Raw genomic sequence first — 25,000 nt, forward strand, 5'->3', positions numbered from 1 at the left:
TGACCTCTCCCCTGGCGTCTGTGTCCCGGGGTTTTGTCCAGGTCACCCTGAGAGAGGACGAGGACAGGGCGGAGACCTGGGGCGGGGGCATGTATTCAGGTACTGCGGAGAGAGACGTATGTCACCGTGAAATTAGCGCCGTCTTACCAAAATCCCATCAGACGCACAACTGGTCAGGTTGGTTTTTATTCTGTTTTTATTCTGCCATTTTAATCCAGTTAGAGACAGTACACGAGCAAAAAACGCCAGGGGCTGAGAGGAAAACAAGCAACAAATCAGCGTTATTTTGGGCATGAAACCACACTAAACGACTCCGTTCACACGATACGTTTTTGATTACCTCGCTCCGCGCGCAATTTCCACAACTGCAGTCCCTGCAGTCCCCGACTGGCCTGAAAACAGCTGTTTAACTTTTCTTTTTTTTTTTTTTTCATTTAACACAATCACTGACAGAGCAAAGCTGTAAAAGCCCTTCAGAGCTGTGCACTGTCAAATGAAAACAAGCTCCAGTATGAAAACAGAGCTGTGTTATTTCCCACTCTGTGTCAAAATACAGAAGGGAACCTGACAGAAACACTAAGCAGCCTTCTGCCTGTCTTCTCTCTGGCTATACAGACCCAGCTTTACTCAGCCTCACTCAGCTCTGCCAACATGCTCTCCAGCACAATGTCGATGGTGAAATACAGCCAGCAAAAAAAAACAAAAAAAACAAAGAAAGAAAGAAAGAGAACAAAACCCACAATAAACATGTTTATGTTAATTTTCTGTTTTGCAGGTTTGGTGAGCTGTCACTTCCCTAACACTCCCTCCATCTCTCTTTCTTTCTTTCTCTCCTTCTTTCTCTCTCTCTCCTTCTCTCTCTCTCTCTCTCTCTCTCTCTCACCACTTAATAAGCATCTATTGAAAAATCAATTCTCCAGAGGAATCTGGAGCTTATATCAGATAGACAAAACTAATACGTTCACAGGGAGAAAAGGTATGGATTTTTCTCCCCACGTGCACTAGGCCAATGCTCTCCACTGTGAGGAGTAATTTATGGTTATTACACACTACTTTAAATATTGTTTGGGGCACAGTTTTTGTCCTAATGAGGCATATAATCTCTTTGGAATTCAAATGGTGAGATAAGAACCCCCACGCACACGGTTTTTGTGGATGAGGGAGTGCTGGGCTGTGTGTGTGTGTGTGAGAGAGAGTGTTTGTGTGCATGTGTTGGTGAGTGTGAGTGTGTGTGTGTGTGTGAGACTTTTTGTGTGCGTGTGTGTGTGTGTGTGTGAGACTTTTTGTGTGTGTGTATGTGTATGTGTGTATACATGTGTTCATGTGCATGTGTGTGTGTGAGACATTTTGTGTGTTTGTGTATACATGTGTGTGTGCCTGTGATCCTGTGTGTGCCTGTGTGCCTGTATGCCTGTGTGTGTGTGTGTGAGACATTATGTGTGTGTGTGTACATGTGTATGCCTGTGTGTGCGTGTGTGTGTGTGTGTGTGTGTGTGTGTGTGTGTGCCTGTATGCCTGTGTGTGTGTGTGTGTGTGTACATGTGTATGCCTGTGTGTGTGTGTGTGTGTGCCTGTGTGTGCGTGTGTGAGACATTATGTGTGTGTGTGTACATGTGTATGCGTGTCTGTGTGTGTGTGTGTGGGTGTGTGTGTGTGTGTGTGTGTGTGTATACGTGTGTGTGTGTGTGTGCGCGTCTGACCTCCCTCGGCTGTCCGTCCGGTGGCCCACTCTGACACTGTGCTGCCCGCCATGTTGAAGGTGAGCACTCTGAAGCTGTAGGAAGAGAAGGGCTCCAGATCCATCACCACGGTGCTGTTTTCAGGGGGAGTCAGAGCGTTCTTATTGGCTGAGTCCAAGACTGATGTGAGATCAAGCCAACCACTGCTGAGGAACACTCTGCGCTCAAAGCTGTGATTGGAGAGCTTTCTCAATGACTCACTGGGCCCCCGCATGAAGACCTCATACCTGATAATTATACCTGCAAAGACAGACACGTGTTAGAGAAGTAAAATTGAGCAAAGAGGAGATATACATATAAACACACATATATACTCAGAGAGAGAGAAAAGATAAAGAAAGGAAAGAGAGAGAGAGAGAGAGAGAGAGAGAGAGAGAGAGAGAGAGAGAGAGAGAGAGAATCTGACACACGAAACTGACACGTGTGATAATTTCATCAAGAAAGAAAAAAATAGAAGAAGAAGAAGAAAGAAAAAAGGGTAAAATGAGACTTGGGACATGACAGATATTTCTGGTAGAGGCGGGGACTGTCTGTTCAAAACAGACAATTTCAGTTGCTGTTTGAAACAGGCAGGAGAATCAGATAGACACCATTAAACGACGGAGACATTCACCGAGGGGGAATTCTCCGAGGGTGCTTTATAATGGTTCCCATTAATGAGCTAATTTCGGAAAGCCGTGATAACTGCCAATGAATGTCACTGATATACAGTAGGATATTTTGCCATGCTTTCAATAGCATGAGGCACAATACTTAATTGTATGCACTAATCAACAGTCTTTAATGTGGAAAATGCCTCCATTACGCGGCTAATCTATCAGTTCCTCCTGCAAAACACCGCCTGGACCCAAGGCCTCACCCCCACTCACTCACTCAGTCAGCTGTAGATTAATATTCTCCCCGAATTCATTTTCATCCAGGCAAAGTTCAAACACCATTCCTTTAATGGTACTCCTCATTACCGCTGTAATATAGTTGGGAGCTACGTGAAGACTAGAAGAGATGATAACGCGCACGCACAACCGCAAACACACTTGGGACTGCAGAAGTGCCGTGTGTCTGCCTGGCCAGAACAGGACGAACGTGTCCACGGCAACGTGTCTAGAGACTGTAGACAACTTAACTCAATAATGCTTTAAAAAAAACCACGCATGTGACTGTTTCTCAATAAACGCTCTTATGGAGATTCTTTCATACTGTATTTAAACTCATTTTGAAACTCGTTTTAAAACTCCCCTCCTGTTTCTAATGTGTTTTTTCGAGGATGCTCGACCTGCATGAAACCCAGGAGTCAGCATGGTACGCGCCGCGGCCATTACAGTCTGATGGCTTCTTTCTCCTTGCCTGAAAGCGAAAGGGCACAAACATGGATCAGTACCGTTAGGTCTGGTCGGCGGGGCCCACTGCAGGTGGAGCTGGTTTGGGCCGAGGGTGGAGATTGTGGGAGGCGGCTGGTCCCGCGGAGGGATCTGAGCGGTGACCACGGTGACGCCGTCTGATTGGGCGCAGCCTCCATTGGTGCAGGCCTGTAAGGTGAAGCTGTAGCGGGTGAAGGGCTGTAGGCCTCCGGCCGTGGCCTCCGTCCGCAGCCCCGTGTAGTGAAGCCGTTCCTCTCCGCTCCGCTCGTCCACCGAGACGAGCGTGTATCTCTCCACCGGCCCGGATGTGTTCACGGGCTCGCTCCAGTTGAAGCGCGCGTGGTCCGGTCCGGCTCGGCCCAACAGGTTCAGCTGGAGCTCTTCCGTGTCGGGTACGGCGGCCAGAGTGCGGATCCGGACTGGTGTGCTGCTGGTGTTGCCGTGGATGTTACTGGTGACCAGTCTGTATGAGTAAACCGTATACGGCGAGAGACCGTCATCGGTGAACGCCATCGCTTCTGTGCGTGGAGGGCCAAGGAAAAAGAGCAAAAACAAACAACACATCATCCAATGAAATTAAAGTCTGTAAACACACACACACACGCACACACGCATGCACACAACACCCTCACACACACACACACACAAATGTGTATCAGAGGGAAGAAATGAATGAATGCTCACCAAAGGGGTAGTGACTCTGCACAGAGTGGATGTTGCTGAAGTCTCGGTGGAGGGTGTACATGAGTAAGTGGCTGTTGGGGGAGTCGGGGGGGCTCCAGGTGAGCTGGATGGCACTGGAGCCCAGGGCCTGGCCGAGAGGGGGGGGCTGCTGGGACGGTGCTGGGGAGCGGGGGGGTTAAAATAGACGATTAGTGTTTGTTAAAGTCAGCGAGTAAATAACAGGCAGATGGAGGAAAAGTGACAAGGTTAAAGACCCAGCCGCCGGCAAATGGAACAGACTGGCCACGATAAAAACCCCACAGAAACAAACATGCTTTATGCATAAAAACCTCTAACTTAATAAAACAAATTTGCGAGGGGTAGCGGCCTTAGGCATTAACTGTGACGTTATCTCCCCATCCGACCCCTGCCCTTCCAGAACATACCACCATTAAGGGCCATAAAAGACAAGCAAGAGCAGTATACCACAACACAGTTCTCATGATGGAGACATCAGTAAACATCCAGAGGATGAAAAAAAAAGAGGATCTTATCAAAAAAAAAGTTTACATTCGTACAATATTTTAAGTAAAGCATTTTAACGAAATAAACCAACATGTCAATGAGATCTTTAAGAGATGCGTGAGTGTAAGCATGTGTGTGCGTGTGTGTGCGTGCGTGTGTGTGTGTTGTGTGTGCGTGTGTGTGTGTGTGTGTGTGTGCGTGTGCGCGTGCGCGCGTGTGTGTTGTGTGTGAGTGTGTGAGCGTGTGCATGTGTGTGTGTGTGTGAGCGTTTGTGCGTGAATGTGTGAGCGTGTGTGTGTGTGTGTGTGTGTTGTTACCTTTGCTGCATCCCAGGTAGTTGTCTGGATCCATGTGACTGGCTCCTTGGACACAGGTGTCACATTTCTCCCCAGTTACAAAAGCTTTGCACACACACTGACCGGTCTCAGGATGACACGACACATTCACACTGCCCGCAGCGTCACACCCGCACTCCTCACACCTGGAAACACGGAACACACGTACACATGTACATATATAAACGTACAAACACACAAACACATACAAGTACACACACACGTTCACACACATGCACACAAAAACTCAACAGCTAAAATCAGAACATCTGAACGCAGGCTGAACCAGTCTTGCCAAATACTCTTGAGTGTAGCAGTCACATTGCCAGTCTTGGTGAAGGTCATAGAAATTGGGTAATTAAGCAAAAAAGTGCTACAAGTGAGAGCTTATTTACAGACTAAAAACCTGTGATTTCACAGGGAATCACTAGTGTTAGCCTGTATGATGAGTTTCACATCTTTATGAGTGTGTGTGTGTGTGTGTGTGTGTCTGCGTGTGTAAGTGTGTGTGTGTCCGTGTGTGTGTTTGAACGGTTTTTGTTGAGTTTGCCACCACCGCTTAATGGTGCCATTCACAGATGGCTGGCTGGTTGGGTGTGAGTTTTTCTCGGGGGTGCTGAAGGGTCAGGCGTGGAGTGACCCTGGTGGGGCAAGACCTGGGTGAGCGCCTGACACCCTCTGACGCAGCCGATAAAAGCCACGGACCCTTAATGAGCCGCAAATTTGTCCTGTCAGCTCAGGCAGGCCTGGGCTAAACCACCCGTTTCACAATGCGGTTCGACCTTGACTCCTCAGGAGAAGACGGCAAACGCACCAGAATAAGGCAGATCTCAAAACTTCTATCTATCTATCTATCTATCTATCTATCTATCTATCTATCTATCTATCTATCTATCTATCTATCTATCTATCTATTCCAGTAGAAAGTAAAAGTGTTCAGATATCACTTTAAGTCTTTGAACAGGCTAGGGCTTTGAACAACAACTACTGCTACTCCAGCCAAAATCATTTTCATTTTCAAAATGTCCTACATCTAAAGTTCATGTACAAAAACTGTTCCACAGTAAATGTTTTTTTTCCCCCCCAAACTTTATTATCCTGTCATCGTCTTGGAGCAGAGGGAGGGGAGGGGGGGGTTTGAAGTAGAAATAAGGCAGAAAGGAAATTGCAAATCTAACTTCTGACTGAACACGATCTCCAAACGGCACATCGAGTAAACAGGGGAAAAAAAAAAAAAGATAACTCTGTTTGCGTGTGCCCACAGATCGGGAGACAAACACGATCCGCTTCTTGGAAAACCAAAACCCCTTTTTTCCCCCTTCCCCAAGGTTAAGTGCATACTCCAACAGGACTGTGAGTGGAGTACACACTCCGTCATTTCCAGAGATGGGGTACGCGGTTCATAACCATATTGGGGCTTTTTAACTGCTTCGAATTGAATAGACTGCAGCAGCAGCGGAGAAATAGGAAAACAAAACAAGAGGCAGGGCCCGTATTGATTTCGAGTGGATAAATGAGTTTATAATATTTAGATAAAGAAACCTTGATTGTGTTGAATCTCCCGGTGCAGTTAAAGCTTCCCTTGTAATCAGTTTAAATAGTTCATTTTTCATCCTTACCGGCTAGCGAGCGGGGCTGAATGGATTGGGTACACAACGATCTGTCACGCCTCATATGGATTAACAATTGGTGATGTCCAGTAGTCACGCCGCTGATGTATTGAAAAACACACGCGCGCGCGCTCGCGCCCCTGTGTTTCGCGTCTTTGCCAGCCGCAATTAATGCTCCCTCCACACACTGTGCGTCAGGCCCTCAAATCTTATTTTCGGAAAACGTTTAAAGGTAAATGACGGTTAATATGTGAGAAAGTTACGACGTGTCCCACTGTTTCCCCGGCTTCACGCAGCATGGGCCGCGCGTTTAATGTTTCCCTACGAGCGTCGTACAAGGTCATTCAATGACAAGCCTGGCCATATAAACATGAGAGTTGAGAACTGAGCAGACAACACTATCAAAGCAAAGCTGCAGGAAGAGAGAGAGAGAGAGAGAAAAACAAAAAAGAAAAAACAAAAAACAGGAACACAGGACAAAAATAATATTCTAATGCACTGGCTGGTGAGAACTCACATTTTTTTACTTGTTTGTTTGTTTTCTTTATTTACAGTCATATGTTTACGGAAGGTTAGTGTGAGACGGTATATCATTAAAACGCCTAATGACTGGTGTCATTACACCTGATGTGATGTTAGCAACAAATCAAGTGTGCCAAGAGCATCAGGCTTGGCTCCGTTTAGAAAAACAAGCTGCTTTAATAGCTGATTTGACCTTTTACCCAATTGGTATTTGATGTTGATATTTCATATTTTAAGGAGGTCAAAGTATATTTACTACTGATATTTGGGGACCTTCGTTGTGTTTACACTACAGATGTTCTAGGGCGGACAGAGTTTACCGACTGCTGAAATTCCAGAGCCTTCTGGCTGTTTACATGACTGATCATTCTAGAACCATCTGACCGTTTACACTACTGACATTCCAGAACTTCCTGGTTGTTTTACATCTCTAATATAGGATCACTGAGTGCCCTGGGAACATACTTGTTTTTTTCTTTTCCTTTTTTTTTTAATGCAGCTTCGGTAATGCAGCTTTGGTAAAGCAGCGTCTTCTTCACCGTGAGATTCCAATCTCAAACCACAACACTGCTAGCCTCCTAAACAACTAGGAGTGTTGCTTCCAGTGCTACGTGGTTTAGAGTATTTGAGTAGAGTGACGGGCAGTCTAAGGGAGCTGGTTAAAACTGAGGATGGTTCAGGGCTTGCTGGCCGTTGTGGACCTGTGTGGGTTTGGAGCTTACTGACTGAAGTGGATCATTTTTTATTGCCTGTACCGGATTATTGTTTAAAGGAGTTTGTGCTCTGTGGTGCGTCACTGTTGAGGGATTCAGTGCCCAGTCTCTGTCATTGTGTCTGTAACTAAATGATGGTTTTGAAAGCTGTGAGGCTGACCTGCCCATGCCTGGATTAAAACCGTAATGGAGCGGCCGGCACTGGTCACACCTGCGTCCGGCGAGCGACGGGTGACCGCACCCGCACTGTCCCGTGTCCGGATCACAAGCCTGGTTCACAGCTCCAACGGGGTGGCAGTCACATGCCTCACATCCGCTCGTACCCCGATCAGACAGGAAGAACCCTGAAACGAGACCAATAAGAAGACAAAAACAAAAAGCAAAAAAAAAAAAAAAAAAAAACCCCACGTCAGCTCGGACCATTCTTAACATTTCAGAGCCTTGAACCCAGCGAGCGTAATCTCCTGGGAGACACCCTGCCCCACACACACACACACACACACACACGCACAAACTCCACGCCCTGCCAGCACCAGCACCTTCTAACCTTATTAACGAAAAGGCAGTGTCCCACTTCTGTGTCTGTTTCTTGAGGAAGAGCGGGAATGGGCTCGGTCTCCAGGGCTCCGTCAGGCTCTTCCGCACATCAATCAGACATGGGGTGGCGAGTTTGAGATGTTTCAATCACGGGCTGCTTCCCCTCAGGTGAAATACGAGGGGGGTGCAGGGGAGTTGGGGGGTGGGGGGGAGGAGGCGCGGCACGCGCGGCCAGGGGAGAGCAGGGGGAGAAACACAGTCATCAACCTCCCAGATGGATCTCCCCCTCTCTCTCCGCGCTTTCAATTTACTCCTGCCAGGCCCGGTCTCCACTCACATGCTTTATGAGAGGCCCGGCTTTGGAGGCAGAACCGAGCAGAAGGTACATCCACTCTATTTCATCAGGTGTGGGGGGCAGGGGGTCCAGCCATACATCCCTGTCTGCTTACCGTAGAATTTCATATTTTTCTTATTGGTCTTTAGATCTTCAGCTCCTTGAATATAATGTAGTTTTGTTTTGTTTTTTTTGTTTTTTTCCCAGGCTGTAAAAACATGTTTGCGGTACGCTTTTTTTTCTACTGCACTAAAAAGAGACTCTTACAGACAACCTCAGGAGACCTTAGCAGGCTGTGATTTGGAAATTGCTGATGCTTTGTTGTGAGTGTACACACAGTGGTGCACAAAATTTAAAAAGTAAGATAAAAAAAAAAACGCTAAATCCTCAATTCTCTCGCCACTGTGACTAATGGGTAAAAAAGGGAAAAAAAGGGTAAAGCAATTTGTCAAAATATGGAAAAGTGGAGTCCACTCTTTGGCTCTGGTGTGTAAACTGAGCTGGTGGGGTTTACAGTAAACACTGAGGTTTTTTGATGGTTAATCTTCATTACCAACACAAAGGCCCAGCTGCTTCTGCTGGCCAGGAGAGTAACTGACCCTTAACCCCTGGCACACAGCACCCTCACACACACAACACCCTAACACACACACACACACACACACACACTCACACACAGCACCCACACACACACAACACCCTCACACACACACACACACACACACACACACACTCACACACAGCACCCACACACACACAACACCCTCACACACACACACACACACACACACACACACACACACACACACAGCACCCACACACACACACACCCAACACATACACAACCCACACACACACACACACACACACTCACACACAGCACCCACACACACACAACACCCTCACACACACACACACACACACACACACACACACACACACAGCACCCACACACACACACACCCAACACATACACAACCCACACACACACACACACACACACTCCCCTACAGGCACTGCTTACTGAAGAGCATTGTGTCGGGGGCAGGGCTAAGGGGGGGGTTTAACTCTTGTCTCCCTGTGGTACACAGCCTCCAGAGCAGCAGTGGAAAGCCAATAGCTTGGCTCTGAGTTAGTGGGGAATGTCCTGTGGCTGCTCTAACACCCGCTGCCAAACACACTTCATCTGCTGGACAATCTGTAGCAGGCGAGGAAGACAATGCAGAACAGGGCCAGAAATGAATGTAAGGAAACCATTAGTCAGAGGGAAGAAAGGCCACTTTGTGATGCAAAAGACGGTGAAAACAAAGGTGCTGAAGAGAGAACCATGAGGTGGCCAAGTGCTCCTGCAAATAACCCAGCCTCTCCAATGAGTCCTTCACTCAATCACCCACTGCCATTCAGTTTAATGAGTATACACACACACACACACAAACAAACGCATACACACACACACATGCACGCAAACAAATGCATACACACACGCGCGCGCGCGCAATCAAACAAACACACACACATACATAAACACATACACACACTTACACACACACACAAACAAACGCATACACACTAACACACACATACACATACACACACACACACACGCACACACACATACACACACAACACACACACGCGTGCGCGCGCAAACAAACGAACACTCACACATACATAAACACATACACACACACACCCACACAAACAAATGCATACACACACACTCACACACACACACACACACACACAAACAAATGCATACAGAAACACACATAAACACACACACACACAAACCCACACACACACACACAGACACGCACACAGGACGGCTGTTTCAGGTTTCACTACTCTCTAGGGCAGAACACACTCACCTATTCGGCAGGTGCTGCAGTTTTGTCCATGCCGCCTGGTCAGACACACACACTGTCCGTCATCTGGGTCACACACGGAACCTGGTACGGTACCGAGTGGATCACAGCCACAGGCTGCACATTCAAACGACCCGTCGGCAGAGGTCCGATTGTAGGAGTGTGGCGAACAGCGTTCACACCGTGGTCCCTCCACACCCCTCTCACAAACACACTGTCCCGTGGTTTTGTTACAGATGTTAGATCCATCCGTGGTTCCGGCGGGCTCACACTGGCAGGCCAGGCAGCCCAGAGAGTTGGTTCTGTCCAGGCTGTGGTACCCGTCCCTGCAGGAGCTGCACCGTCGACCCTCCGCGTTGGGTTTGCACTGGCACTGCCCCGTCAGCGGGTCGCAGACGGTGCCCGGGACGGTCCCGGCCGCGTCGCAGTCACAAGCCTGGCAGGATCCGCCGGCGCTCAGCCCATAAAACCCCGGAGCGCACGTGTCGCACCGCAACCCTCGCACGTGCTCTTTACACTCACACTGGCCCAGTAACGGGTCACAGAACCGGTTCACCGAGCCGCGGCTGTCGCAGTCGCACGACACACACCCGTCAGGATTACTGTGGTTCAGGAACTTGAAGCCAAAATCACAGCGGTCACAGGTTCGGCCTTGGGAAGAGAGCAGAGGGTTAAAAACATGAGTACAGTTCAAATGAGACTTTCACTCACACCCTCTCCCTGTAGCACATGTCAAAAATCCAAACTCTAGTCTTATTTTAATTCAGCTATTCTCCAGCTCAGAACAGTCCTGGGGACCAGTAAGCCCTGCACATTTTAGCTGTAGCCCAGCACTGCCACACCTGATTCAACACGTCTACTGATGACTGAGTCTCTAGTCTTCATGAAGAAGGTGTGTTGGTGTCTGGTGTTCACCTAAATGTGTGCTTTAGTGGGTTCCCAGAACAGGAACTGAGAAACACTTGTCTAAGTCACTTCAGAGAGAGAGAGAGAGAGAGAGAGAGAGTTAATTTGCATGACTAAAGCTTGTCAAATTAATCTTGGCATATGGTGCAAATCTCTACCGAACCTCCTATGAAAATGTGCCTGATGACGGCCTTTGCATGAAAGTTGTAGCGGGGATTTTAACAGGGCATGATACGGGGCTAAATAAACAATAAAATGAAAGTGTGAAATATAACAAGAGGAGAGGGGAGAAAAAAAAAATAATAAAATGTAAAATGTCATCATTAAGTGAGACCCTTTTTACAATGATGGATGGTCCACCCCAGGCATAGCACGTAATTTCACTAAGAGAAAAAAATAAAAAAATAAAATAAATAAATTAACAAGTAAGGGGGGAAAGGCAGGAAGATGTAAAAATAACTATGAGGCAGAGAAGGAGTTACAGCTCATTTGGAAACCCCTAAAAAGTGGTCTACATGGATTCAAATCATATCAGCGGCCCTTTTTTAAAATTTATTTATTTATTTATTTTTTAAATATGAACGGTGCTTATTTGAATATGCCATACATATTCCTGACAGGCAATCTATTCTTAATGCTGCCGAGCTGAGCCTACAGGGCATGCCGTTTAGAGTCACAAGTCCCGCAAACTCTCACACACACACACACACACACACACACACACACACTGCTAGCTTTCCCATTTCACTATAGCAGCCTCGCATTAATGAATTTACAGATATTAATATTTCTCCCTACCCACAGTTTAACCTCATTACAACATTATGTTAAATGCACAACACGACACTGATGAATTCACCCCTACTCTTCACGCCCACGGAACAACGCCGACATGTTTATGGCCTTTGGATTATTTTATATAAATATACACGCGTGTACGTGAGCAAAACCACACACGCAAGGTAAAGCGTAACGGCACTATTCTTGCATGTAGGCTTAGAAGTTGCTAGGTTTCAATAAACACCAAAAACAAACAAATAAACAAAGAAAAACACATATGGCTGTTTTTTTTTTTTTTGGTGGTGTTTGTTATTTCCTACCAGGCAGCTAAATAAGAGTAACATCCACTACAATGTGGGTCAGGCACATTGACCCCCCCCCCTTCTGTTTTAAAATGAAATGGCCCGGGTGTGTGAGTGCAACGCGCCCGGGCCACACGCACGGAGCGGGACGCTGCTGGCGTTGCTACGGTGACGCCCTCACTTTATCAGTCATGCTCTCTGAATAATATTCTCATACATCAACATTTCAAAGTGCATTGTGTACACACAGTAGTTTGGGCGCTTGATAAATTTTCCTCTTACGAAGCTGCTGCTAGCCTCAAATATGCTAGAGGTAATAAATTGCTATAATCAAATCTAATTTCTGAAAAATACCTGTGGGAGTAGCAAACAAAGAAGCAGGTCTTGTAAGAAGCATGAAAAATAACCCAGACAGGGGCAGTTTATTATAATCAACTTGGCATTGAATTACAAAATTAAAATGAGGTGGTGGCCCTTGATTTCCAGGCTTAGGGCTTATACATGATCTTCTGAGTAACGTTCGTTTGCATTTCATAAGAAACGTTTCAAAGGCGCACAAAGAAGAAGAAGAAGAAAAAGAAAAAAAACGGAGGAGATTTATCACAAAGGACCTGGGATGCTTGGAAAAGCTTTAAGAAAAATCCATTTGGCTGCAGCTAGCAGTAAATTTGATGAAAAAAAGGAAAAAAAAAAAAAAAAAGAAGAAGAAAAAAAGACCGATTGGCTAGGGCTGCACTGAACAGTTTAATCATGATATTTACATACCGAGTATACTGAGCTTTTAAGTGCATGTGGAAATGCATCGTTCCAAAAAAAACCCCCCAAAAAACCAAAAAACAATTAAAATACAAAGAAACTAAAATTACACAACCACTACCGTTTTACAAATATAGGTGAATCATTCAGGGAAAAGATGTTTGTTTTGACTGATTTTGGTCATGTTGTGCGTAACTATGACAGAACAAACAAGTTAAAAGAGAAAGAAAGAGAGAGATGGAGAGAGAGAGAGAGAGAGAGAGAGAGAGAGAGAGATGAGGGAGAATGCGGCCTGATTCCTACCGATTACGTGAGCTTTGCACTGGCATTGACCTGAAGCTTGGTGACAGGTAATATGTGCCCGCAGTGTCCCGGCGGTATTACAGCCGCAGGGCTGGCAGCCGCCGGCCAGAGAGGAGTGCAGCTTGTAGAATCCGTGTTGGCACTGATTGCACCGCCTGCCAGACACATGTCGCTTGCACTTACACTGTCCCCCGATCTGCAGAGGAAAGAGACAATCACGTGAGAGCTCGCTCCAATTAGTCAGCTCAGGCACTGCACTGTGAGCGTGCCGCGGATGGTCAACTTACTCTATCTCTCTCTCTCTCTCTCTCTCTCTCTCTCTCTCCCTCTCGCTGTCTCTCTCTCTCTTTCTCTCTATCTCTCTCTTTCTCTCTCTCTCTCTTTCTCTCTCTCTCTCTCACTCTCTTTCTCTCTCTCTCTCTCTCTCTCACTCTCTTTCTCTCGCTCTCACTCTCTCACTCCCTCTCTCTCTCTCTCTCTCTCTCTCTTTCTCTCTCTCCCTTTCTCTCGCTCCTTCTCTCTCATGGGCCACTGGCCTGCTCTCTTTATCTCAATTACGCACATGAGGTGCGCGAGTGTGTGTGTGTGTGTGTGTGTGTGTGTGTGTGTGTGTGTGCGTGTGTGCATGCGTGCATGTGTGTGGAGGGGGGGTGGCAGGTCAGACACCTGAGTAGCCCGGTCACTAAGAGGTGAGTGGCTTAACGCTGTGTTTACCAGCTATGTTCTTGCCATTGCGCATACAAAACACACACACAACCAGCATTCACTAATAACAAACAGGTGTAAGCTAGTAGCCAGAGTGCTAATGGTGACCAAGACTGAATGGGAGGATATGGACTGGCTGGGCTGAAGTGACTGAGTGTTAGAAAATCTCCAAATATGAACTCTCTGCGCCTGTGTGTTCTGTTGCACCAGGCCTTGGAGAGGTTAAGCACAGTGCTGAGACTACACTGTACACAGGCAGAGGAGTAGGCCGGCTTCCTACAGTAAACCCAAAGCACACAATCAACTCTGTCTGTCTGCCGGCTTCTCCAAACATACTTATTTATTCATATCCCAGAACAGCAATACTAGGCCATTTCCCCTCTGCTAGGCAGACAGACAAACCCAACACAGCCCCACTCATCCCCAGCAGCAGGCAAGTACAAAAATGAAGCCATCAGAGAGAGAGAGAGAGAGAGAGACAGAGAGACAGAGAGAGAGAGAGGATGAGAGAACAAAAGAGGGAGAAAAGACAGAGAGAGAGAGAGAGAGAGAGAGAGAGAGCGCATGAGAGAGAGGGAGAGTGGGCGGAAATAATCATTCACAGAATTTAAATAAGGTAACAAATCTCACACGCAGCGACCCCGTGCATTGATTTTGAATTTGTCATCCAGTATATCTATTGACATAAACGTGTCTTGCTAAAATGGGTTTCATGATGTTCAGATAAAGGAGGGTAGGAGTTGGATGGGGAGGGTGGGGTGTGTGTGTGTGTGTGTGATGGGGGGTAAAGGTGTCAGGCTCTCCAGAGGGACTGCCTCCTTAACAACACTGCAACACACACACACACACACACACACACACCACAACACACCATTACTGATCACACGGCCTGATAAACACTGTCGTGAATACTAAACTCACTGACAGGAATCCCACTCATTGACGGAGCTCTCTCTCTCACACACCTGATTTGGATGAATGCCATTATCTGAACCGAACATTAGGTGTCGTCACTAATTCAAACATCAGGGTGCAGCTGAATCTCTTTCCCAGCAGTCTGACAAAGCATTTATTATTTTTTTAAGGCACTAAGCCTCTGGAGCGTCACAGGACACTGGAGAGTAAGAGACACATGTGGAAGAGCATGAAGTCAGAACGGGCAGGTGAGGCCAAAACAGGGTGACATCAGGCAATCTGACTGGGCTTCTCAGGTTATGGGGAAGCAGGGAAACTGGGACCAGACAGTGCGACTGACACGAAGACTTCATCTTTCAGTCAGCGTTCAGTCGGTGCTAAGTGTTGGGTAAGGTGTTAGGGTTGGTGTGAGGGTTTGTGCGAAGGTCACTGAGGCTGTTAGTGAGAGTGTCAGTGTTTGTGTAACAGTCAGTGGACAGTGTGGGGTTTTAGCTTGGGTTAGCTGGGGGTTTCATTGAGGTGTAGGTTAGTGCATGCTAAACTACAGAGAGAAAGAGAGAGAGAGAGAGAGAGAGAGAGAGAAAGGGAGAGAGAAAGGAAGAGAGAGAGAGAGAGAGAGAGAGAGAGAAAGGAAGAGAGAGAGAGAGAGAGAGAGAGAGAGAAAGAGAGAGAGAGAGGGAGAGAGAAAGGAAGAGAGAGAGAGAGAGAGAAAGGGAGAGAGAGAGAGAGAAAGAAAGAGAGGGAGAGAGAGAGAGAGAGAGAGAGAGAGAAAGGGAGAGAGAGAGAGAGAAAGAAAGAGAGGGAGAGAGAGAGAGAGAGAGAAAGAGAGAGAGAGAGGGAGAGAGAAAGGAAGAGAGAGAGAGAGAGAGAAAGGGAGAGAGAGAGAGAGAAAGAAAGAGAGGGAGAGAGAGAGAGAGAGAGAAAGGAGGACTTACCTCCTCACACTCCAAACTGCTGTTGACAGTGCCAGCGGCGAAGCAGTCACATGGTTTACACACGTCCTCCGCCCACGGCACTGACTCCGCCTCTCTGTAGAACAGACTCTTACAGCGTTCGCAGTTTCGTCCTTTCATCAGGGAAACGACGACAGGAAACAAAGACCAGTCCGTTAACACTGACTCATACTACCGGAGCATGGTCTCTCTCTAAAGAGATTCAATACAGAGATGTTGTCTGAAGAGAAATAACACTCCCCTCTTTCTCAACACTGTTTTCCAGCCCTGGCTGTCACTGTTGTGAAGCACAGCATATGAGACCGTGAGGCCCGTTAGCCTGACCTGATTTACTCCATTAAATTTCCATCTGTTGTTCTCTTATCCAATATTTCTACTGTTTTTATCTCTGTTTTTCATTTGCTCTTCACCCTACCCTACCCTTGCACTTTCATTAATTCTATTTAATCGGCCATATGGTGTTATGCCTGCTCATTTAGGGGCTCTGTTTTTGGGGTGTTTTTTTATTTTTTAGAATATTCCGGAACGGACAGAGAGAACCCAGACTCCGGATTAATGATGCGATACTACCTGTGGTGTTGTGTTTACAGTCGTCGCAGACTCCGCCTCCTCCACGGAAATGCTCGTCCGGGGCGGGGTCGACGGTGACGTCATAATGGCAGGAGGAGGCGTGGCCGTGACACTGGCACAGGCGGCAGTTGTAGGCTTGCACCTGGTTGCCCGGCCGAAACGGTTTGTCGTTGAAAAGGGGAGCGCAGCGTTCACACTGGTGGAATGAAAACAGGGGTAAAAAACAGAATCAGAAACAGAAACATCAGCTGGAGAAGAAACCAAAATCACACACTATCCACCAAGTCTATTTACACACACACACACACACACACACACAGACACACACACAAACACATACACACACACACAAACACACACACACAGACACACACACACACACACACACACCCATGCTTATTTACTCTGGATATACGACAGCTAAGCCTTCTATTTCAACGTTTTATATGCCAACACTCCACAATCAGGTTATTTAGTAAAAATTATTTAAATGCAGAACTGCTACAATAGGTCCAGTTTCCTTCACAGCAAATATTTCAGTATTAAAAAAAGAAGAAAAAAAAAACCAGAAAGAAAACGCCAAAAACAGTATCTTTGTGATCATACGGGATTATTTTCTTTTTCTTTTTTTCATGTAAGTAGTCACTACAATTACAGCAGCAGGAGAAGTTTTAATTGAGAGAGGTTTAAAATATTTTAAAAAAGAAAGCGAGAGAGAGAGAGAGAGAGAGAGAGAGAGAGAAGCGAGGGATTCCCTGATGGCAGGTGTGGCTGGTGTGGGATTGCTGAAGGCCCGGGCCAGTGCTGCAGGGAATTGTTAATTCAGTCAGCAGGATGCTGCCCTGCAGACACACACACAGACACACACGCACACACACACTCACACACACACACTCACACTCACACACACACACGCACACACACACACACACGCATGCACACACACACACACGCACACACACACACACGCACACACACACAGACCACACACACACACACACACACTCGCCTCTCCTGCCGAGTCTAGACAGGTGAGGAAACAGACGTCATGAACTATACTATTATTGTAACACACACACACACAGAGAGCTTATGTATGAATTTATAAAAAGACAAAGAGAAAACATACAGGGAGCATGGTGTGTGAGTCTGATTAGAACGTACATGACTGAGCTCATTCTGTGAGTGCACTATCTACCACTCGCTCTACAAGAATTCAAACGTAAAATATTAATTCAGCTTAAAAGTAATGCTACATATGTATACACGTATATAAAAAGAAAATAATATATAAAAAGAAACTGAACCTCCCACGGAGGTTTCAAATTCATGAGAACTCAGACAGGGCCCTGAGAAAGGAAGTCCGCTTTAAATTAACTGTGGCTGATCCATGAGATTTGCCGAATGACGGTTTGGATTCTGAAGCGAAATTTCGGCCTCAGACCTGATTTGATGATTTTACAGTTGTCTGACGGGAAAAGCTACCACTTGCGGGTGCGGTTTGCTGAGCAAGAGAAATGCGTGGAAGATCTCTCCTCCTCCACACTCCTCAGAAAGCTTCTCTCTCTTCAGCATCCGAATCAGCCAGAGAATCTCAGGCCTCATGTTAGCATGAATTTTCTCACTAAGCCCATTACAGCCACAATGTGAAAGCACTGCAGCAAGAGCCAACACAGAGCTAACGGAACAAACACAGCCGATCAGAGAATAAACACTCGTAGCGCCTGGATGCGCGGCACTGAGACACAACACTGAGAACAATCAGCTTCAGGTCTTCTTCTTTTTTTTTAACTTAGACCTGTCTGTTGGGTGTATGTGCTGTTTGTGGTCTGCTAAGTGTTGTATTAGAGTCCAGTGTTCGTTTGTAGCATGTATTATTGTGTATTTGTGTGTGTGTGTGTGTGTGTGTGTGTTTGTGTTTCTACAGAATTGTGCATGGAGCAAGCAGTGTATGTGGTCTGTATGGCTTATCTTAAGTACTGAGTGTGTATTTGGAATGTCTTTCTCTGTGTGTGTGTGTGTGTGTGTGTGTGTGTGTGTGTGTGTGTGTGTGTGTCTGTGTGTATATGAAATGAGTGCTGGCCTGCAGTGTGTGTGTGTATTTGAAATGAATACTGATCTGCAGGGTGTGTGTGTGTTGTGTGTGTGTGTTGTGTGTGTGTGTGTGTGTGCGTGCATGCTTGTGTGTGTGAGGCCAGTGGCTCGAGGCAGACTCTCCGTCTCCTGTGAAAAGCCTGTGTGGATGCCATAGCTAATTTCACGCTCCCCCAGGAAAGGTGTGTCTGTGGGGGCACCGGAGGAGCCTGCGCTTGACCTTTAGCCCTGGAAGAAAATGGTGTGTTTTTGCATGCTCTGCGCAGAGGCCGCGGCCACCGCATTTTCCCTCACTAACACGTAAGGAAACGCGCGGCCAGAGAGCACCTGAATATATTACTACCACTGGGCACTCATCCAGCCTAGACTTTACTCACAATGATAATGGCTTCTCGACAAAGACAGAAAACATGACATTATCACAGAACCAATATTAATGTATGTCTTTACTGCACTCAGCATATCTTAAGCTTTTTTAGGCCCGTAATTTGTATACACAGACTTAGAAGCATGTGTGTATAAACAGGCTGTGAGTCTTCCTTTATTAAAAAAAAAAAAAAAAAAAAAAAAAAAGCTCTCATTTCTGTGAGTGTTTAAGAGCGCAGTGCTTTGATCTGGAGCTGTGTGTACAATGATGCTGTCAGCATATGGTTTGCATGCACTTGTGTGATCATGTGTGTCTTCACACACACGCACACATGCATGTGTGCGTCTGTGTGTGTATGTGGGTGTACCTATGTGTTTGTATCTGAAGTAACATGTGTGTGTTTGCAGATGTACATGCATGTATGTCTGTGGCTGCATGTGTGTGTGCGTGTGTGCATGTCTGTTTGTGTGTGTGTGTGGGTGTGTGTGTGGTGTGTGGGTGTGTGTGGGTGTGTGTGTATGTATGTGCATGTATGTTTGTGTGACTGTAGGTGAAAGTATGTTTCTGTATCTGTATCTGTGTGTGTGTGTGTGTGTGTGTGTGTGTGTGTGCGCGCACGCGTGTGTGTGTGAGAGCAGTGTGACGTTCACTGGTTGCCCACTGATCATTCTGACATCTGTCGTATGACTTTTGTAACTTTAATGTCAGTGGGAAAATTTGTGGGATTAGCATTGCATTCGTCATTTCCACTGCTGTATTTAACAGAGCAGAGAAATTCATTATTAATCACTAACATCCCCTTGTTCTATCCTCAGCTATTACACAGACAGACATGGTACTCTGACATCTCACACACACACACACATACACACACACACACTCTCACACACCCAGTGCGTTTGTCTGAAGACCTGGATTCCTGCATATGAATTAAGATACCTGAACTACATTCCACGTCCTCTTCCTGTCTCTTTCTCTTTTTCTCTCTCTCTCTCTGTCTCTGTTGGATCTCTCTCTCTGTTTCTGTTGGACCTCTCTCTCTCTTTCTGTTTCTTTTCCCAGTGCCCGAATGCTTTGTCTGTTAAGGTCTTGTCTACGAATGTGTGCTTATCCGTGTGTGCGTATGTATGGGGGGGGGTGTGTGAGAGAGAGAGCGAGAGAGAGAGAGCGAGAGAGAGAGAGAGAGAGAGAGAGAGAAAGAGAGAGAAATGTCCAAAGCTATGAAGACTGTTCATAGTGCTGACACACTGATGTTTCAGGAGCGGCAGTCAAGTGGATCACCTCAGGCATAAAATCACATTTCCTCTTTCAGATATGTCCTCAAAAAGCATCTTTTACAGGCCTTATCGAGCCTTTAAGACACTGTCCTGAAACATGTCAAGACAAGTCCAAAAATAGTGGTAAAACATTAAAGTACAGCACAACCTCCAACGCAGGGATCTTAAAACACTAAGTTTCAGTGAGTCCAGTGTGTACCGTCACATTTCCTCAACTCACACTTCTCCACAAAACAGGATTTCTCAACTGCCCAATAGGCATGTTTTTCTTTTTTTGTTTGCTGTTTTCCCATTGGACAGTTTCAAATTTTGGCTAACTTTGGAGAGGAAGCCCTGCCCCGTGGCTGACCCCTCAGTTGTACAGTCCAATCAGTGTTGGGCAGGATGCGTGGTTTAAGCGACGTGCCTCTGTTTGTATGCAGAGTAGGAACACTGCCATGGGGCACAGATCTGCCCCTCTTCAATGCCATGTGCTCAGCTCTCTCTCGGGCATCTCAGGGGCCAAGACCCAAGCAGTGTTTACCCCTTTGCCCCTCTGTTCACCGTCTGTGTTTGTTTCAGTGAAAACAACAGGCCCACTCCCACAGCGAGAGATGGAGAGAGAGAGAGAGTGAGAGAGAGAGAGAGAGAGAGAGAGAGAGAGAGGGAGAGGCAGAGAGAGAGAGAGAGAGAGAGAGAGAGATGGATCTGTGAGTGAATTATGCATGTCCCATGCTGAATTATTCAGACTGCCAAACTTCAGCTTTAAAGTTGGCAACCTGGGACTGACGGCCCGCGTGGCTGCTTTAGGAAAGGCCAGGGCTGGGCTGCGTTTAGAGAGGATTTAACAGAGAAAACAGGATAAACGCATGGGGCAGGACCAGGATCTGAAGAGAGAGAGGCCTTTAAAGGAAATGGAGTCTGTGGAAAGGACAAGCTTTGGCAATAGAGCAAAATCACTATACTTTAGTTTTTGCTTTTTTTCTTTCCTTCTTTCCCCTTCTTTCTTTTTCTTTCTTTCTTTCTTTCTTTCTTTCTTTCTTTCTTTCTTTCTTTCTTTCTTTCTATCTATCTTTCTTTCTTTTCTTTCATTCTTCCTATCTATCTATCTATCTATCTATCTATCTATCTATCTATCTCTCACTTTTCTCTCTCTCTCTCCCTGAGATGGTACGTCTGCTGGGAAGACGTCCGGCCCCAGATATAATTACGCTGCTGGATTCATCAGGAGGACACCTTGGGGCTGATGGACCATGGCGATTAGAAACCCGCAAAACCACTTCCCTCTTTCTCTTTTGCCCCCCCCCCCCCCCCCCCCACCCCCCAAACAACCTCTTCTGTCCTCTCCTTTAGGAAACGCGAGATGCGTACGGGTGAGCTCTCTCTCTCTCTCTCTTTTCCTCCTTTCTCCCTGCTATTCCATCACGGCCTATTTTTTGAGTGTGGTGTGGTTCATTAAAGTGAAGTCTTTCACGTCATTAAAAGGCAGTAGTTAATTAATGGGGAGCTCTCCCCGGGGGACTTACGTTGTCTCCGTGCGTGTGGCTCTCCGGAACACAGGCGCAGCGGTACGGATTCACGCTGGTGTCACACCTGCTGGCGTGGCCATGACACTCACACCTGAGGAGACGGGAGACAGCGTCAGACCGACCGTCGTTAACACGCTCTTCCTTTCATTTCCTTTTTTCTAATTTTCTCTCTCATATTCTCTCTCTCGCTCTCTCCCCCTCTCTCTCTCTGTCTTTTCCTCTGTCTCTCTATCTCTGCATGCGTAATAGGCCTTCCCATTCAACATTTATAAATGCCAGTGGAAATATCATCGGCGTGTTGTAAGGTACAGCGGCCGGGCTGACAGGTCTCCATCAGACGGAAAAGACACAGTGGCGGGTCAGTGTTTTTTAATTATTCATTCTCTCAGGTCTGTGTATGGCAGCCGTAGCACGATTATGAGGCGCGGTCCCCCCTGAGCGACGCTCTGCTTAAAAGCATTACCCTCATCCCCCCAATCATTCAAACAAACAACCTCACAAACAAAGCATCGGCCTGACGACAGAGAGAGAGAGAGAGGGAGAGAGAGAGAGAGAGAGAGAGGGAGAGAGAGAGAGAGAGAGAGGGAGAGATAGGGAAGCCTGCAGGTTATTACCATGAAAGTAAGAAGCTGACACTAATGCTCGCAGACACAGCCTGGCGCCCTGTCGGAATATCTCAAAGGCTGAATTTATACTCAGTTTAAAACCAGGCACACAGACATCACGTCCCCTCCGCACCCAGGTTTGAACTGTCAGTCCCCCCGAGGGGAACAGCCAGGGGTGTTTACTCTCCCCTCATCGCCTTACCCCATCACTACAGTCTGGATCCCTCTAACAAGGCAGCACAAAAGTGAGAGAGAGAGACAGAGAGAGAGAGAGAGAGAGAGAGAGAGATGAAGGGAGCTGGAGAGGCACCTTTATGAAAAATCTCCAGGGTGGGGGGGATTTTTCCAGTCTTTCCCAATCTCCACCCCCCCCCCCCCCCCCCCATGTTAACGAGCTCTTAATTAAAGCAGCTCAGTGAGAGCAGAGAGAAGGAGACCGGAAAGGCACCACTGCCTCCTGCATCGTGACATCATCACCTCTGTCATAGTAACGCAGGTTGTTTAATGATGGGATGTAGACACTGGTACGACATCAGATTTCTGCCATGTTGAGTGTACTTAAATACACTCAACAGCCTTGTCAGAGTGGGAGTTGAAATGTTTAAACTACAAAATGCCTCCAAAAGGTGAAATGTCGTGAAAAAAGGGGTTTTGTCTCTCTGACTGGGAACAGCAGAGGCCTCTGGTTTTTAAATCATTCCCATCCGCAGTGGCAAGCGCCGTGAGGAGAGGACGTAACCCCATGTTAAACTCAAAATCATTTCAGATCAGTTAATGATAGGCCCTTGGCAGAGCGGCGGAGGGGATGTTACTCTGAGCCCTCCCTGGCCCCTCTTCTCCCAAAAACACGTCCTTTCAACATCATCCAGCTCAAACGGTCAAACCAGCCTAGTCATTTTTCCATCATAAAGGATAATTGGCTAAAATTAGGGTTAGGGTTTAACAACAATAGCAAAAAAAAAAAAAAAAGCCATCTGACATGTTTGAACCACATCATCCCTCTCTAACACACTGATAAGGGATCAGAATAAAAAGATGTTTGACTGCTGGTTGCGATGACCTCTGACCTGCCGCTGATGGTGACCTCAGCCAGGGCGTAGTAGCGGTGTCGGAAGGGCACTCCAGGCTGCACGGTGTGGTACTGGCCCTGCAGGTGAACCCTCACCTGCGTGGCCCTGACAAACTCCTGCAGGGTTGGGGTGTTATAGAAGTCGTTGTAACCAGGACGGAGGTTAGGCTCCGGAGTGAGCATGCTCAGGGTGACGTTGCCGTGGGAGGAAGGAACATTACTGTCACACAAAAAAAACAACAAAAAAACATCAGTGATTAACATAAAAATCACATGAAGTCGTCCAGTGAGCTTGTGTGTCATGTTTTGTGTTTTGTCTTGCAGAGTTGTAATCAGCTCCGATCCAAGAGAATGACTAAAGAAAAACTGAATTGTTAGAATGATGTCACTTTTAATTAGTGTACAGGTTAATGTCTGATAAGAGAAAGGCTGTGATTGGTTAATGTTTAAAAAGTGAGATGTCGTGATTGGTTTGTGTTTGAGAAGCAACATGCTGTAATTGGTTAGTGTTTAAAAAGTGGAACGCTGGTATTGCTTAGTGTTTCAGAGTGAAAAATTGTGACTGGTTAGATGTGAAAACAGAAAGCCCTGTTTACAGCACACGTGAGAGGTGCGTTTAGACAAGCGTGTGCCTATCAACGTCAGAATGCAGCCCTCTGCTCCATCATTCAGCCGCCACCCCCCCTGCCAGGAATCACAGAGCTGTTCTCTCTGTGAGTACACACCTAACACTGCAAGACTTATCCAGGCCAGGATGGCTCTGTCTCTCTCTCTCTCTCTCTCTCTCTCTCTCTCTCCCTGTCTCTCTCTCTGTCTCTCCCTGTCTCTCGCTCACTCTGAGCGAACGTGTCTGTCGGAGAAAGTTCAGGGCCAGCCCACAGGTAAGCCTCTGATTTTCTCCTGAAATATTCACAAACCTCATGCTGAAAATGTGGTCAGAGCAGCGTGGCTCAGAGGTAAACCACATGTGGTCCGGGTTACACGACATGTCTTAAAAAGAGTCGTGACTCTAAAAATCAGAACAGAACATCGGACTCTCACCAGAGTCTCCAGAACAACACCCTCCCCCTTCCAAATAAACAGACTTTTTTCATGTAAAATGAATCAATATCGCTGAAAAAAGCACACCACCATCATAGCATGTCTCAGATGATACTGATAACATACAAAGGAAAATACCAATCATCATTTAAATGAGATGATATTGATTTTACATGATCAGACTGGAGACGCAGATTAGAGGTTAGATAGAGTGTGTGTGTGTGCACGCATGTCTGTGTGTGTGTGTGTGTGTGTGTGTGTGTGCGTGCGCTATCTGGATAAGACACAGAGAAGAGATCTGAACACACTGGGCTGGAGTGCTCAACACTAAACTTCCTCATCACACTCTCAGAACTCAAAATCCACTGCCTTTTTCTTAATCAAACACAGAGCTTGTCTGGACATGTCTTTGATGCAGCTCAGTTTGCCAGAGAGCTGCGTTAAGGCCTGTTAGCTGTGAAATAAACAGAGAGAAAGGGAGAGACAGAGAGAGAGAGAGAGAGAGAGAGAGACGTAGACAGCATCTCTTTGGTACCTGGGAAACTGCAGGCAGTTGACAGAATCTGGCAGCTCCAGGGGCCCATTGTTCTCCATCCCAAACAGGCTGCAGTCCTGGGCCAGGTACTGCCAGTCTCTCCACTCCGAGCT

At 46.7% G+C, this 25,000-nt stretch overlaps 1 protein-coding gene across 1 annotated transcript in view; it reads right to left on the reverse strand.

Moving 5' to 3' along the window:
• ush2a (Usher syndrome 2A (autosomal recessive, mild)) overlaps nucleotides 1–25,000 on the reverse strand; it is a 205,470-nt gene that overhangs the window by 161,784 nt on the left and 18,686 nt on the right. Inside the window, 13 exon segments of the mRNA XM_030774913.1 lie at nucleotides 1–102; nucleotides 1,701–1,979; nucleotides 3,118–3,615; nucleotides 3,782–3,940; nucleotides 4,603–4,766; nucleotides 7,626–7,809; nucleotides 10,205–10,852; nucleotides 13,249–13,444; nucleotides 15,804–15,934; nucleotides 16,392–16,587; nucleotides 21,635–21,728; nucleotides 23,310–23,531; nucleotides 24,888–25,000. The exon segment at nucleotides 1–102 is cut by the window's left edge and continues 68 nt beyond it; the exon segment at nucleotides 24,888–25,000 is cut by the window's right edge and continues 72 nt beyond it. Coding sequence (XP_030630773.1) covers nucleotides 1–102; nucleotides 1,701–1,979; nucleotides 3,118–3,615; nucleotides 3,782–3,940; nucleotides 4,603–4,766; nucleotides 7,626–7,809; nucleotides 10,205–10,852; nucleotides 13,249–13,444; nucleotides 15,804–15,934; nucleotides 16,392–16,587; nucleotides 21,635–21,728; nucleotides 23,310–23,531; nucleotides 24,888–25,000 — 2,986 coding nt within the window.

Source organism: Chanos chanos, chromosome 1 (genome assembly GCF_902362185.1).
Source record: "Chanos chanos chromosome 1, fChaCha1.1, whole genome shotgun sequence".
NCBI lineage: Eukaryota > Metazoa > Chordata > Actinopteri > Gonorynchiformes > Chanidae > Chanos > Chanos chanos.